Source organism: Corvus hawaiiensis, chromosome 7 (genome assembly GCF_020740725.1).
Source record: "Corvus hawaiiensis isolate bCorHaw1 chromosome 7, bCorHaw1.pri.cur, whole genome shotgun sequence".
Taxonomy (NCBI): Eukaryota; Metazoa; Chordata; class Aves; order Passeriformes; family Corvidae; genus Corvus; species Corvus hawaiiensis.
In genome coordinates, this window is record NC_063219.1 from 7,896,709 (window position 1) to 7,910,934 (window position 14,226).

Below are 14,226 nucleotides of genomic sequence, written 5' to 3' on the forward strand. Positions count from 1 at the left end.
GAAATAATACCCCATGGTCAAATGACATAATCCTGGAATTAATGACCCATCAAGTACAAGTCCCTGTAGGAGTTGCATTTTAGTCTGACAAATAGCATTGTATAAATACTCTGAATGTTTTCTTGAATAAATCTAGTCAGAATATAGTTTGTCCCACCTAAATGTATTTGTTTGAATGCCTTTTTAAAGGCTTCTTCAAGGCAAAGTTGGATGTTGCTCTGAGCAATCTGGTCGAGTGAAAGGTGTCCCTGCCCATGGCAGAGAGGTTGGAATAAGATGTTTAAGGTCTCTTCAAACCCAAACCATTCTGTGATTCTATGATTAAAATGTACATCATTGGCTTAAAGACATGTGTAAGGTATTTTTGGGATACTCTGAAAGTTTAGAAATACAAGAAAAGGCTATAAGAAATGCATTAAGGCTACAAGAACCCTTATAGTACTAAGGCTGATTGTAATACATCAAAGCATTGGTCTGGATTTATAAATCCCTGGATGTTTAAATCTTACCTGCAATACAGTTTGGTTCATTTAAGGTAGGTAGTGTTTTCTAGAGGGTGTGGGGGAAGGCTTGTTCTTTTTTTTTTTTTTTTAGTTTAGTATATATATAACTACCACTAAAAATTACACCAAGATAAAATAATAATCAAGTCAGGGCTCTTGTAATAAAACACAGAAATGCTGAAGTTAGTCCTGTACCTTCCCATGACACATCTACTTTATGGTATAGATCAACATTTAACTGTGGTTAAAACTGCTTCAGTGAGGGCTCACATTTAAGTGTTTTAATGTTTGTTTTCCCAGTCATGAAGAAAAACTCAAATGGTTTCTTGTTTAAAGTATGGGGATTTTTGTTGAATGGGTGTTTTCCAGATTTCCTCATAAAATTAGTTTCTCTTTGAACCTGAGAGAAAGGCTTATTATCTATTTGCGCTGGTTTTCCTGGGGAGAATTTTGAGTGAGTGTAGGTAAGAAAAGGTTACTTTTTTTCTGTAATGGAGAGTTAACATCAGATTTTCCCTGTACCAATTTTTTGCCCAAGACATCTGTCAGTGTTTCCAATGTACATATTTTCTACTTGATCTAGATCTTCTGTCCTCATGCACTTTCCAGTGTTGCAGCCAGTTTCAAGCTCTACTCAAGGCCCTCTGCCTGAGACACCCCTACTTAGCTTTACAGAACCTAAACATGCTTTGAGTACAAGAGAAACTCAACCTAAGACATCTTAGTCTTGTAGCACGTCTTGGTTTCTTATGTGTCTGCACTGACACAGGGCAATTTGACTGAGATGCTTGCAATATATTTTTATAATAGCAGTGTGCTATAAATAAATAAAATCCATTTTGCCAAATTGCCTAATGGAACACATTTTTCTCTGGGGTGGTGGGGTTTTGTAAGAATTCTTCATTTGTTGTTCAGGCCTTCAGAAATTATGATGCTGGCTTCTGAAGTCATGACATCTGGCACATGAACTACATTTGGCACGTAATTATCTTTGTGGTCATGTTCGTTTGCTTTCCTGTTTGGAGATTTGGGGTTTTTTATATGCCAGCTTCTGGTTGTATCTGAAAGCCTGGACATTTCTAATATTATCCCCAACTTAGAGCTGAATCAGGGCTTTTTAATACTGTAGAAAAATATTTTTGTCCCCTAAACACTAAGGAAGATGCTGTCCTGGACACTGATCCTTCTTGGCAGCTTGAGAGTGCACAGGGAAAAGGCAGAGAGGAGCTGTTTTGGCAGCCTGTGCCAGTTGTTCTGCTGGCTCCCCTCTTCTCCAGTGCAGTCAACATAGACCATGGGCAGGTGGCACCAGTAACCAGTACTTGGTTTTTATTGTATTTTTTATTCTTATTACTGATTCATGCTGCCTCAACTGATGCATTCAGCTCAGACTTGAAGCAGCTAATTTCCTTAACAGCTGAGATAAAATCAGGTTGTTGGTAATGCAGAATGGCTTCTTATTCGCTCTTGCAACACCACCTTTCCTTCTACTTCCCGCCTGTTGTTTTAAATTTAAATGGGAAGTTTGCATCCTAGACACCTTTATGGTATCTAGGACAATAGGATTCTGCTTTACACTACAGAACTGCCATACCACCTTTCATTTTTGTCATAGATATATATTGTGTTATAAGTATCCAACAGTAGAGAAAAGTATAAAATGCCACTCTGTAACTATTCCCAAGTTTTACATTGTTTAAAGCTGTGTTTGGCAAGTAGAGCAGAGACATCTCTTTGTATTCAAAAGTAGCTGGACAAGTAGAGAGCAGAAGCCGAATCTGTCTTTCCAGGCTAAGTAACCCTGGGTGTGGTTACAAGACGAATTAACCACTTTTAAATCCCTGTTGGTGCCAAAAAGGATATAGTTCCCAGCCTTGTCTTGCTGTCTTCTCCCCAGCGGGTTAGCACTACTCCCCTCCCCATGGAGCCAGCTGGGTTGGAACGTCACCCTACTGAATACTTTTTTAGGAGGGTTCATTCTTAGGTGGTTCATGTTGTGACCATGTGACCAGGGGAGTAGTGCCAAGAGAGACACGGGCAGCAGGAATGAACATGTGGACAGGAGCAAATGGGAACTGCTGCCCCTTTGGGTGGCAGCTTCATCTGAAACTAACCCAGTCATGCCTTTGAGCAAAACTGCCTGTGGGTGGATTTTCATAGTTAAAGGCAAGGAACAGAAAAAATGGTGATAAAACAGGGATTTCTGTGTGTGCCAAAGACAGCTCCCTATTTGGAAAGCATCTTGATCTGGTTTTGTTTTTCTGTACCATTAAAAGGTGACGTGCAGGTCTCCAAACTACATTTTAGCCTGTGCAAGGGTGAGAGTAGAAAGGTTCAATGTACATAAATCTGTGCAGATGTGCTGATCATCAGGCCCTCCATGTCTTTAGCACCAGTCCAGTAAGAGATGGAGAGGAGGTGACAGAAGGAGGTGGGATTTTAATTGCCTTTGATGACATTAGAAAAAACCACAATAGTTCTCTGTGTTGCAATGTGCTTGGCATTGGTTTCTGTGTAGTTCTAATCTGACAGCAAAAATAGTCCAGATACTTGCTTGTTTTGGCTGACTCAGCAGATTAAAATCTCTTTTGTCTTTTTCATGGGACTTTCCTAAAGGAAATAACACAATCTCTGCAGACAAAACATTCTTTACAAGGTGTAAAACAAGCAAGGAAGTTCTGGTTCAAGTGGTCACAGGTCTCTGATTCATAGCGGGGTTGGGTTTGGGGATCCCCCCTGGCACTCTGGAAGTGATGTGTGTCTGTTGCCTCATTGATTTCTGTAGCTTTAGGCTATATAAACCAGCCATTTAGGGAACTTTTAGAAAATATACATTTTTTAAAATTTTACATCAATTTTCTCATTATGCTGGCAAAGTTTCCCTCTTTTTGCCAATGAAAGTACGCAAGAAACACCGAATAATTCTATGACTTTTAATATTCACACCTGCAGAAATGCCACTTGTTTTTTCTACCAGCCAGCATCAGGGAACAGACACCAGTGCAAATTATTCCATCTATTACTTGCTCTCTTTCCCCATAGCTTTTAATCTTGCAAATTGCCTTCTTTGTGCATTGCAGTGACATTCAGAATAGAGATGTTATCACTTGGTAGAATAGGAGAAGGATCTCATTCCTGATTCTAGCCAAAGCTCACATGATTTAATCGAGGCAATATTTCTTCTAGAAGCATTAGTCCTAACAGGGCTTTGGCACTGGTTCTTGAGCAGTGCTGTAATCTGCTTGGAAGTCAAATATCTCAACTATGAGGTATTTACTGTGTGTCTGTCAAACATGCTATGAACTTTGTGCTCTTACAACTAATCAGCTCTGTGTGCAAAAATAGCTGCTTTTGGCCCTTGATATAAAAAAGTAATAATAAATACTTTTTAAAGCCTGTTTCCATCAAAGGGTGATATTCTCCAATGTTACTGTTTTCTGGTTTTCTCTGTATGCATCAAAACTAAAGGCTTAGGTGGGTTTTATTTCATTTCTACTGTACAGGTTCCTGTGAAATTATGCTTCTATTTTATTTTCTTTGTAGGTAACAGAGACTTTGCTCCTAATGATCCGCTGGAATTTAAGTCTCATCAGTGGTTTGGAGCCTCTGTGAGATCCCAAAATGATAAAATTCTGGTAGGTCTTTGATGCCCTTCAGGTGCATCAGTACTGAGATACTGCAGTGGGAGAAAATGAGAAGAGATCCAGATAACTTAGAATTTAAACAAAATGCCACTAATCAGCATGAATTGTCTTTTCTTCAGAATTTCTTAGCTAGGCCTTGCTTAACTCTTTATAAACAAAGGTAGGAGCATTTTTTTCTAGTTTTAAGGAAAGTAGTAAAATTAGTTTGATGAAGTTAGAATATAAATTATAAATTCTTGATGAACACTTTACAGCTGTTGCTTTAAGAAAATATTATTTCTAAAATTCTTGATATAAATTAGCTATTTATAAAATACAAACTGATGGTAATTCTGCCCTGGTGCTGATAGAATAAATCTCCTCTAATAACACATGATACATCTGCCAGGTTTTTTTGTTGCTTTTCTGTAGAAAATTGGAATTTCATTTTATTATTTAATACCCACCAACATTTTGAAGAGGAGTTTGTTTCCTCACTGCTGTGTGTTCTTCCCTAGGCCTGTGCCCCATTGTATCACTGGAGAACTGAAACAAAACAAGAGAGAGAGCCTGTAGGAACTTGTTATCTGCTTGCTGGGTCAAAATTTGTGGAATATGCTCCCTGCAGGTCAAGTAAGTATTGAGCACTTACATTGCTTTTCTCTTTGGAATTCCTCTTATGTTACATTTTATGTACATTTTGGAGCAGGATGTTTTACACCTATTTCCCCCTTCCCTGCATAGCAATTAGAACAAAACCTAATCTAGATCCTGACATCTGAATTCTTCTGCAGTTGAGGTTCACAATGCAGACCTTGTTTTCTCTGCTGTAGGCCAGAGGAAAATCTTAGGTCCAAGTATCACTGGACTTGAGGACTTCTGTTGTTGAAGGGACCAATTTTGCTTGAGTAATCACTCAAGCAAAATTATGTAGCAAGTGCTTTTTCAAAGACCAGCTCTAGAATTTTTATGAATCTCAAGTATTTTATTGTTATTAGAGTACTTTAAAGTGCAAGCTCATTTTAGAAGAAAAGGCTTTGCAAAAATAAGTTCTGATCTCCCTGTGCATGTACATGTGTAGTGATGCATTGTTTAAATTATATTAACTGTTGAACATTTGGAGTCTTATTTTCCAAATGCTTTGTGTTCATTTCCTCTAGTTGGGCTGATAGATTATTCAGAGGGTTATAACCTAAAACTTTAATGTTGAAGCTAGGATTGACTTTTTATTTGCTGAAAATCATTTGTGAACAGCAGGAATAAAATATGTCCAGTGTGGTCCAGCATAACAAGAAGTTAATAAGCAAATATTAAACTAAATCATGCTAGTTAAGTAGTCACTTTCAGCTAAGGAGGCCTCAGCATTTCTACTCTGAAGCTGTATGATCCTAAAATTGATTCAGCCATAACAATTCTTGCTGGGATGAGTCTCAGGATGGAAGTATTTTTTTCAGCCAGATATGCTCTTTTTGTGTTAAGCCAATTCAGCTTTCTATTCCATACCAAAACAAAAACTTTATCTCTCTTTTCCAGATACATTATTTCCTGAACAGAAATTGCAAATCTATTTTCCCCAAGACTTTTGAAGATTAAATACAAAGGAATATGGCGTTGCTGTTTGCTTTGACTGTGCTAGGCTAGAACACGTGCTAATGTTACATGTCTATTAGGCCAGCCCTAAAGTTGTTACAACATTTGGTTGTGAGGTGTTGATAAAGAGAAAATACTGATTAAGGAGAAAAGTATTCCAAGGTTCCAGTTTAGCAGTGCATTCAAAAGCATCCACAGAATCAACTGATCAAGTACTGATAAGACTTTATTTACTTATTTTTCTCCTCTTTTTTTTTTATCCTTTTTTTCTTTGGTAGCAACTATTGATGCAGATGGACAGGGATTTTGTCAAGGTGGATTTAGCATTGACTTTACAAAGGTATGTGATTTTTTTGTCATTTCCTATGGGTCAGCAGACAGCTGCAAGTTCACAAATGCTCCTGATACAGACCACTTAGAAGCACAGCTATTATGAAACTAAATGTTACTGTTCCTGGGGGGGGGAGAGCAAACCCACAAACAAACAAAATTTATAAATAAACCAAAAAATAACTTGAAACCACTCAAAGAGCTGTTATAAACCTGTTTCTCCCTATCTCTTCACAGCAGCACACTTTCACCTCTTGTAGGAACCACATCCTGAACAAATAATCTGCTTTCCCAGCTTCCTGCCGTACCCCTCTGCTGCAGCTGGTCCTCAAGTGAAATCAGCTGTAATAGTCAGGATTTTTGAGACATGGGATTGGTGCATAGCTAGTGTTACTTCTTGAGGAATAATAACTCAGGGAACTGGTAAACAATGCGCTTGTGAATCGTGTTTGGTTTTCTCATCAGCTAGCAGAAGTACAGGGGTTTTTTGCCGTCTTATGTTTCTTCTACTTTTGTGTTCTCCTTGCCTGTTCTAGTTCTTTTTCTTCTTTAAATTCACAGTTACTTTTGAAATCCAAGCACAACAGAACTGTGCACAGATCTGAGAATGTACTATAGTGTTTTATATTGTACAGTGAAATTGCTGAGCAGAGTCAGGACATGTTAAGACCACGCAAGCCCTACTTGCGATGTGGCACTTTTTTTGGGTTCCTCACATCTCAGGATGAGGTCATATCCCGTCACTCTTTGCCCAAGGCCACTCTTGGTTTTCCTCCAGAGGAAACTGCCAAGTGCAGGATAGGACTGTGAATGTTTGGGTTATTTTGCACACACCCTCAGGGTCACTGTGCAGACTCCAGGCCCTGTTAAAACCAACTTCAGGCTCTAATCCAAAACTTTAGAGTGGGCAAGCCAGGGTGTATCTCCAAATGTCTGACCTAGATTTTTCTGAGTGGTGAATATATGAGTTTTTAGGATTAAAACCTGAATAAGTGGCTTAATTATGCAGCAAAGCCTATGGCCTAATTCAATACTTACAGAGCAAATTCTCAACCCTGGGATAGCTAATGTGGTTAAAGTTTCATAAAATGGTTTGTGAATTGCAGTTGTGCCAAGAAATATGGAGTGGGAGAATTACATCACAGTTATTCTGAATTAAGCTTTTCTAAAGCAGAAGATTACATTAGTTTTGTGTACTGACCTAAAAACATGATGTAACAGTCTTTAAGTTTTCTCCCAACTGTATTCCTGTTGCCATACATTTATGTAGGAAGAAGGGTCTGTTACAATAAAAACAGAATTCTGCCTAGAATTTTAAATGGGCGAAATAGTCACTGAAGACCATTGGTTAGTATTTTACAAGATGCAATTCTAATTAATCGCTCCTTCAAAAAGGAAAATGTATGGTGGTCAGTGGAGCTGCAGTGATGTAAACAATGAAGATTTCTTCCCATAAACATAGGACATATTGTCTGGCTTTAGATGTGCTTCATGTGTTTTTAATTTTTCTTTCTGTCTTCCTTTTTTTTCCCCTTCCAAGGGAGACAGGGTGCTGCTTGGAGGACCTGGAAGTTTTTACTGGCAAGGTGAGATATATCATTTACATCACAGAGAAGTTGGCTTTTATGATTTTTCTCTTTATCCTCTTAGTCATTTTTATCCACACTCTTCCAACTGCTGTCAGAGTCTTTGTCAGTAAGAAAACTGAAAGAAATGTTCCTTCGTCCTCAAGAATATCTCCTGAATAATCAAGGCAACCACAGATAAAGGTTGAAGTAATAATAGTATAAATGTCCTTTGTATTTTAAATAATTCCATGATCATTTTAAAGGCATTTTCCCTGGAATGTGGCATTTGTTTTCATCAGCGGGCTAAGTTTCCTTTAGGATCTTTTGTTTCGCAATCTACATGTTGTATAATTTGACACACGTACAAAGTGTGCGTTTTCAGTGAGAAATATCCTCTCTAGAGAGAATTCCGTAATTTTCCTCTGACGACAAAGACATTTTGCATTTGTATTGATTGGTTTGTGCCGTGGGGCACGTTTTACCTCTGCCTGGCATTACCTGTATGCTTTGCTCCTGTGGGATTCAGTTGGTGTTTGTTTGCAGGATTATTCAGCCTTTACCTGCAGCTCTCTGTTCAAAGGGAGGTGCTGCTGTAACCAGGACACAGCTGCCAAACTCTGCTGCCTGGATTTTAATGTAACTACCAACATTTATTAATAGATTTTCTGCATCACACCAGCCTACGTGTAGGTGCAGCAGCACAGTAGGCTTGTTCCAGTCCTGTTTTAAATTACGAACAGAATGGAATGATTGAAGCTCAGCTGCAGATACAATATCATATAAATTAGGTTCCTGTATTCATTTTATTGCTTTTTGGCAAAAGTGACACTTCATCTGCCAAAACAACCTTATCCTCTTCTACTCCTACCAAAAAAGCCCACTTGGCTCTGATTAGAAGACAGTAGTATACTTCTAAAAGCTAGATTTTTCATCCTAGACTGTTATTCCACATCCTGAGATGCTAGAGGAGGAGTTTTCCCTACACGTCATATATGTATGAATATGTACGTGAAGTAAGTGCTATTCTGAATGGGGTTTTTTGGTGATTCAAGTTTTCATTTAAACTCCAAGAAAATAATGTAATGGAGTCACCACCTAGCGGCTGATGAAGTCAGAATGGAGAATGTGGCAATACACTGTGCTCATCTCAATTGTGTTCATTTTATTGGCTTCTTGTCTGCCAAAACAGGCTCTTGTGTTGTGGTATTTGGGCAAGGAGAGTCCAAAGGGCTCAGTTCTGCACAACCATAAGCATATGATAACTCAGCACTGCCTTTTAAGTCTTGCATTAATGTAGGATTGGGCTCTATTTTCAGTGAGAACTCCTTGTGTGCCTTTGATTCAATATGTGCCCACATTTTTGCTGAAGTGGGATCCGTATTTTCACTTGTGTCCTTCCTGGCGCAGCTGCAGTTGGCTCCTTTCCGGTCGGTGTTGTGGAAGAGCCACTGCTTTCAAGGGCAGCATTCTGTAAATGAGCCACTTTGGTGAATGAGTTCACATGTTCTGTTTGTGGTTTTAAGCTGTTTTCTCTCTCTTTAGGCCAGCTCATTTCTGATCGAGTGACCGAGATCGTGGCTAAGTATGACTCCAAAGTCTACAGTACAAAGTATGATGGCCAGTTAGCAACCAGACCTGCCAGTGCTGCTTTCGATGACAGCTACTTGGGTATGTGGTGGGAAATGAGAATCCTCTACCTGGAAAACTCCCTGGCACTATTGATACTTATGTCTAAATCACACAACTATTAATTCAGCATTTAACAGATAACAAGAGAGTGACATACCTGAAAATGCAGTAATTAATGTATGATGGAATTGTAGTTACTTTGCCATAGGCTTGACTTAAAAAGTACCTGATGACAAAATAAATGGAAGTGTTTCCATGATTTTTGTGCTCTGTGATTCAGGCTGAATATGGGAATGGCAAAGGTATGGTTTTTATATGAGAGGTTAGTCACATAGGTGGTTGTTGTTTGTTTTGTTTGTTATTTAAAAGCAGCTGTTTCTAAATAACCTACCAAAACAAAATAAAAATGTTAAAGAATTATGTTTTGAAAGAAAAACAATGAAGAGTGGGAAATAATCATTTTGCTTCATCTAACCAGGCTCAGGAGAAAAGCAAGGATATACCAGGACAATTCCCAGGATGATAATTTAAAAATTTTCATCTTCTAATCTCAATTCCTGGACACTGATGAATTACAGTCACTCATGGAGCTCTTGACAGTCTAAGCTGCTTCGAGGCAATATTTATACCAGTGCATTTTAAGATGAAGAGAGGAGGACTGTGCACAGATGTAGCGGGTTGAGTTTGAAACCGGGCGGAAACACTAATTAAATGTAGTGGTTTTGATTCAAAATATTCATTATTTACTTATTTTCCTTCTGTGAGATAAGAATTAGGAGAAAAGCAAAGCAGGCACAAACCTTAAACAGTTGCAGTACAATGAAAGAGCTTTATTACTAACAGAATTAAAAGTAAAGAGAAAACAACAAAACAAAATTAAAGTAAATCCCCCCCCCCCTCTTTCCAGCACTTCTCTCCTTTTACCAAGCTCACACAAGGGATAACAGAACATGGGATGTTAGTCAGTGTTGCAGTTCCTGAAAAGTCTCTCTCTTATGCTTAAGGAAAAAAGGGTTTTCCTTCAGTTGCACGTGGTTCCCAAACTGCCACCAATAGCAGACCCGCCCGGAAACAAACAGTCTGCTGTGTGTAGAACATCTCTCCCATGAAGAATTTCACAGTTCTTTCACACTACAGAACATGGGCCATCACATGGGGTTATTCATCTTTTTAAGGATAAGTTATTTTGGCCTGCACACAGAGGCTTTTCTTCGCCACAAGTCTCTAACAGCCTCTTACTACTTCTATATAGCCTGGCATAGGCACTCTTCACAAACTTCATAGGCACACGTTGATTCTCCACCCCCCCCCCCATGTTCTTCAAATGGATTAAAGAGACAAACAGTTTGTGGTATTACAGTTTCTTACCACGGCATGCAAGAAGGTTTCTTTTAAGCTGCGCGCCAGAATCGCGGCACCGCCCTCTTTTCTCCCGTCGCCATGCTCAGCTCCGTCCCACGGGACTCACTTCTCTTTCTCTCTGACTCTGAAGCCGCCATGTTGAAGAGTGTTCTTGTTCGGGCTTTACGGTGGGGAAAGCCTCGCTCCCTCTGTGCTGCTGGCTGCGTGGTGTCCTCTTCAGTTCAGCACGAAGTGTGCTGGCTGCAGACAGGAGGCTCTGCCGGCTCCCGCTGGCTCCGCCGGCTCCGCATGGAGAGGAGAGAGACCCGCCTGTCCCCAGAAGCCGCGCTGGATGGGTTTAGCTGTGAGCAGTCCATGGCTGGTTTTAGCTGCCTGCGGCTCTGGGACAGTCCCCCTCAGTGACCCAGAGTCCGTGCCGCGGCGATGGGAAAGGGGCAGTGGCCCCGGCCCGGCCCAGCGGGGCCGGGAGGCTCGGAGCCCCCCCACCTTCCAGCAGGCGAGCTCCGACCAAAAAGGGAAGTCCCGCCTTTCCGTGCGGTTTAAATATGTAAATTGTGAGAAGCGTAATTGGTCTTAAAGACTGTCCGTCAACTCAGGGTCAACCCAACACAACAGAGATACCTGTAAAAAGTGTAAAGAGAGATGAAAGGTTTAATAAGGTTTTGAAAGCCTCATCTTGTCTCTGCAGGTTATTCAGTGGCCGTTGGAGACTTCAATGGTGATGGCATCGAAGGTAAGCCCTTGCTTCAGTAAGAAAATCATGTTAATAGGCTGGGTAGGTCTTTCAAATCAATTGTACAGTGCACAAGGGAATGAATGTATCAAGTGCTAGGAGTGAGCTGCTCTGTTCAGCAAAGTCACTGTGCTTTGGGACCTGACTTCCTATCTGTGTCTTGCTTTATGTTTCAGACTTTGTATCAGGAGTCCCACGAGCAGCAAGAACTCTGGGCATGGTAAAAAATTTGAAGCATTTGAAGCATATTTATTTACAATAAATAAAAAAAGGTGGCTATTGCTGGTATGCTGTAATGTGTATTTCTTCATGTGCAGGTGTCCATTTACAATGGGAAAAACATGTCTTCCATGTACAACTTCACTGGAGAGCAGGTGCGTGGCTTTGCTGAGTGTGATGGGTGACCAGGAGGCCTTTCCTATGTTGTGTCAGTATTTGGGGTACTAGATAATATAATAGTCTCTATGTTACTGGCTTGATTGGCAAAGCAAAATTTCGTGAAGTCTGAAGGAATTCTAATCTTATTTCAATAAAGGAAATGGTCCCTATTTTGAGAACTGGGAAAGAGACTGGATCATGAAAGGGGACATGGGAAAAGTAACTGATGGGTTTTCTCTCTAACAGAGTAAGGAAGAGAAACAAAAATGTAAGGAACAAAAAAATTTGTGGCATATATTATCATCTCCCTGATGTATTTTGTGTACAGATTGGTGTAAACTTGTTTATGTTTGTATCAGTGCAATGCAGGTTTGGTTTGAATTTTGTTTTCCAGATGGCTGCCTATTTTGGGTATTCAGTGGCTGCCACAGATATTGATGGGGACAAGTAAGTGTTCTCTTCTCCCTCTTCTTACCAATGCCACCCAAATTGTTTCTGGAAAGAAAAAGATTAGCTTTTATTAAAAGGTCTTTCCCACAGTCTAGATTTCTGCCTTCATTGCTGGCTTAACGACTGTCTTGCTAACACTCCACATTTGTTTTAACATTTTAAAATTTGTTTTTGTATTTATCTGCATAAATACACCTGTATATTCACATGCTTTAAGTCCATTACATTTTGGTATATTTGTGCTTACTTTGTCAATAAATATTTGCCTTCGGTTGAATTTAAAGATAGTTAACTTTCATCTGAGTGTTGACTTCAGTGCTGAGTTAACGGGCGCTGAAGAGAATGAATTTTCATTCGGCTACTGAAGAAGCTCTGTCCTTCTTTGGTCCAGTTACACAGATCTGTTTATTGGAGCCCCTCTTTTTATGGATCGAAGTTCAGATGGGAAGCTTCAGGAGGTTGGCCAGGTATCCATCTGCCTTCAGCGAGCCTCCGGAGGGTTTCAGATGGCAAAGCTGAATGGTTTTGAGATCTTTGCGAGATTTGGCAGCTCTATCGCACCCCTGGGGGATCTGGATCAGGACGGCTTCAACGGTAGGGTAATGTTTCTTGATCAGGATCTCCTGATAGTAGGGGAAACCCAGCCAGCACAGTGAATGTGGATTCTGCACACAAACACTCGGCGCTGTAGCTGTGACTGAGTGTGGGACACTGAGGTCTAGACTCCCTTCGATGCTTGTATGCTACTCCCAGGAATGCTAACAGGAGTTCCATGGATGCATCGAGCAGAGACTATACCATTGAAACGACAGCATGGACTGCTTTAGCTCTTACAATGACCACTTGGTTGCTTTCTAAGTCATGGCCACAATAGAAACTTCAGTAAAGTACCTGATTCTTCACTGGGACCTGTTAGGACATCTTCAATATAATTTTCCTCTTTCCATTGTTTAAAGATTATTTTCCTCTCTAGAAACAAAATGATGACAGAAAAGAAGGTTTTATTTCATCTTGCTGGTTAAAAATGTTCATATAAAAAAGATTTTCCTGAGAAAAGTGCAGATTTTTTTTATTATTATTATTCAAAATGGAAGAGTTTGGTGGAAATACTGCATAGCAGCTACAGCCAGATGTTCCAAGAGCTGAGTGTCTTGAGTGAGTAATTGGAAGAGAAATTTGAGTCTGACACAGCTGGAGCTGAGGACTCTCAAACCCCTTGCCCAAGCTTCTTGTTACTTTCTGATAGGAATGAAGAGGAATGAAGCAGGCAAGAATCATGTAGTGATGGGATGGAGACTTACAGGAATCTTAGGGAGAATACTTTGTTCTGCCTGTCATACTCCAGTGTTGCCTAAAGAGGAGTGGGAGTTTGAGTTCCACCAAAAATGCTCATTTTTTCCATTCTGCTTGCAAGCTAAGTATTTTCTGTAAGATCAAAAATTACAATAGGTGGTTACTTCAAATTCTCAGGTAGCCCTAATTTATTTTTGATGAAGTCATAAAGTCATAGTGTAGTTGGAATTGGAGGGGACCTTTTTAGTTGCTAACAGGATGTACAATCAGTGTGAAGATGTGATATCACTGCAACTATTTACAGAAGACATTGGACAGCTGATAGCCAAAACTCTAGTCACCTGAAGAAATCATCCCAAAAATGTTTTGATTCCACCATACTTACATCTGTAGGCAAGAAAGTCATAGCAAAAGCTGTGTTCCTTTTAATTGCTTTGCTGTTATTTAGTCTGGTTTGGGTTATATTGCTCTGCCTCATTTTGGGAGTGTTAATTAAAATACTTTCCATCACAGTATGGTGCAAGATAGGAATTTTTACTGTCTTCATGAAGTTTGTAAATAGGAGTCAAAAATACAAACCAGTAAACTATTGAGTCCTTATTCTTTTCATCAAGCTTTCTCAAATTTCAGAAAAGAGGAAGGAGAAATGTAATTATTCCAAGTAGTGTTTCATGTTTGGTCCCTGCACTGACTGTGGAAAAGTTGAAATTAGACCATATGTACACTTCTAGAGCTGTCCTTACAGATAGTCTAATTAGCATTTCATT

The 14,226-nt window shown here is 39.7% G+C and overlaps 1 protein-coding gene across 1 annotated transcript in view; it reads left to right on the forward strand.

Annotated features, from left to right (window-relative positions):
* Positions 1 to 14,226, forward strand: part of ITGAV (integrin subunit alpha V) — a 50,565-nt gene that overhangs the window by 12,434 nt on the left and 23,905 nt on the right. Inside the window, exons 3-12 of the mRNA XM_048309160.1 lie at positions 4,047 to 4,138; positions 4,645 to 4,759; positions 5,995 to 6,056; positions 7,587 to 7,632; positions 9,157 to 9,282; positions 11,294 to 11,338; positions 11,515 to 11,558; positions 11,656 to 11,712; positions 12,111 to 12,163; positions 12,558 to 12,760. Of these exons, the coding sequence (XP_048165117.1) occupies positions 4,047 to 4,138; positions 4,645 to 4,759; positions 5,995 to 6,056; positions 7,587 to 7,632; positions 9,157 to 9,282; positions 11,294 to 11,338; positions 11,515 to 11,558; positions 11,656 to 11,712; positions 12,111 to 12,163; positions 12,558 to 12,760 (843 nt within the window). The remainder of the gene's footprint in view (positions 1 to 4,046; positions 4,139 to 4,644; positions 4,760 to 5,994; positions 6,057 to 7,586; positions 7,633 to 9,156; positions 9,283 to 11,293; positions 11,339 to 11,514; positions 11,559 to 11,655; positions 11,713 to 12,110; positions 12,164 to 12,557; positions 12,761 to 14,226) is intronic.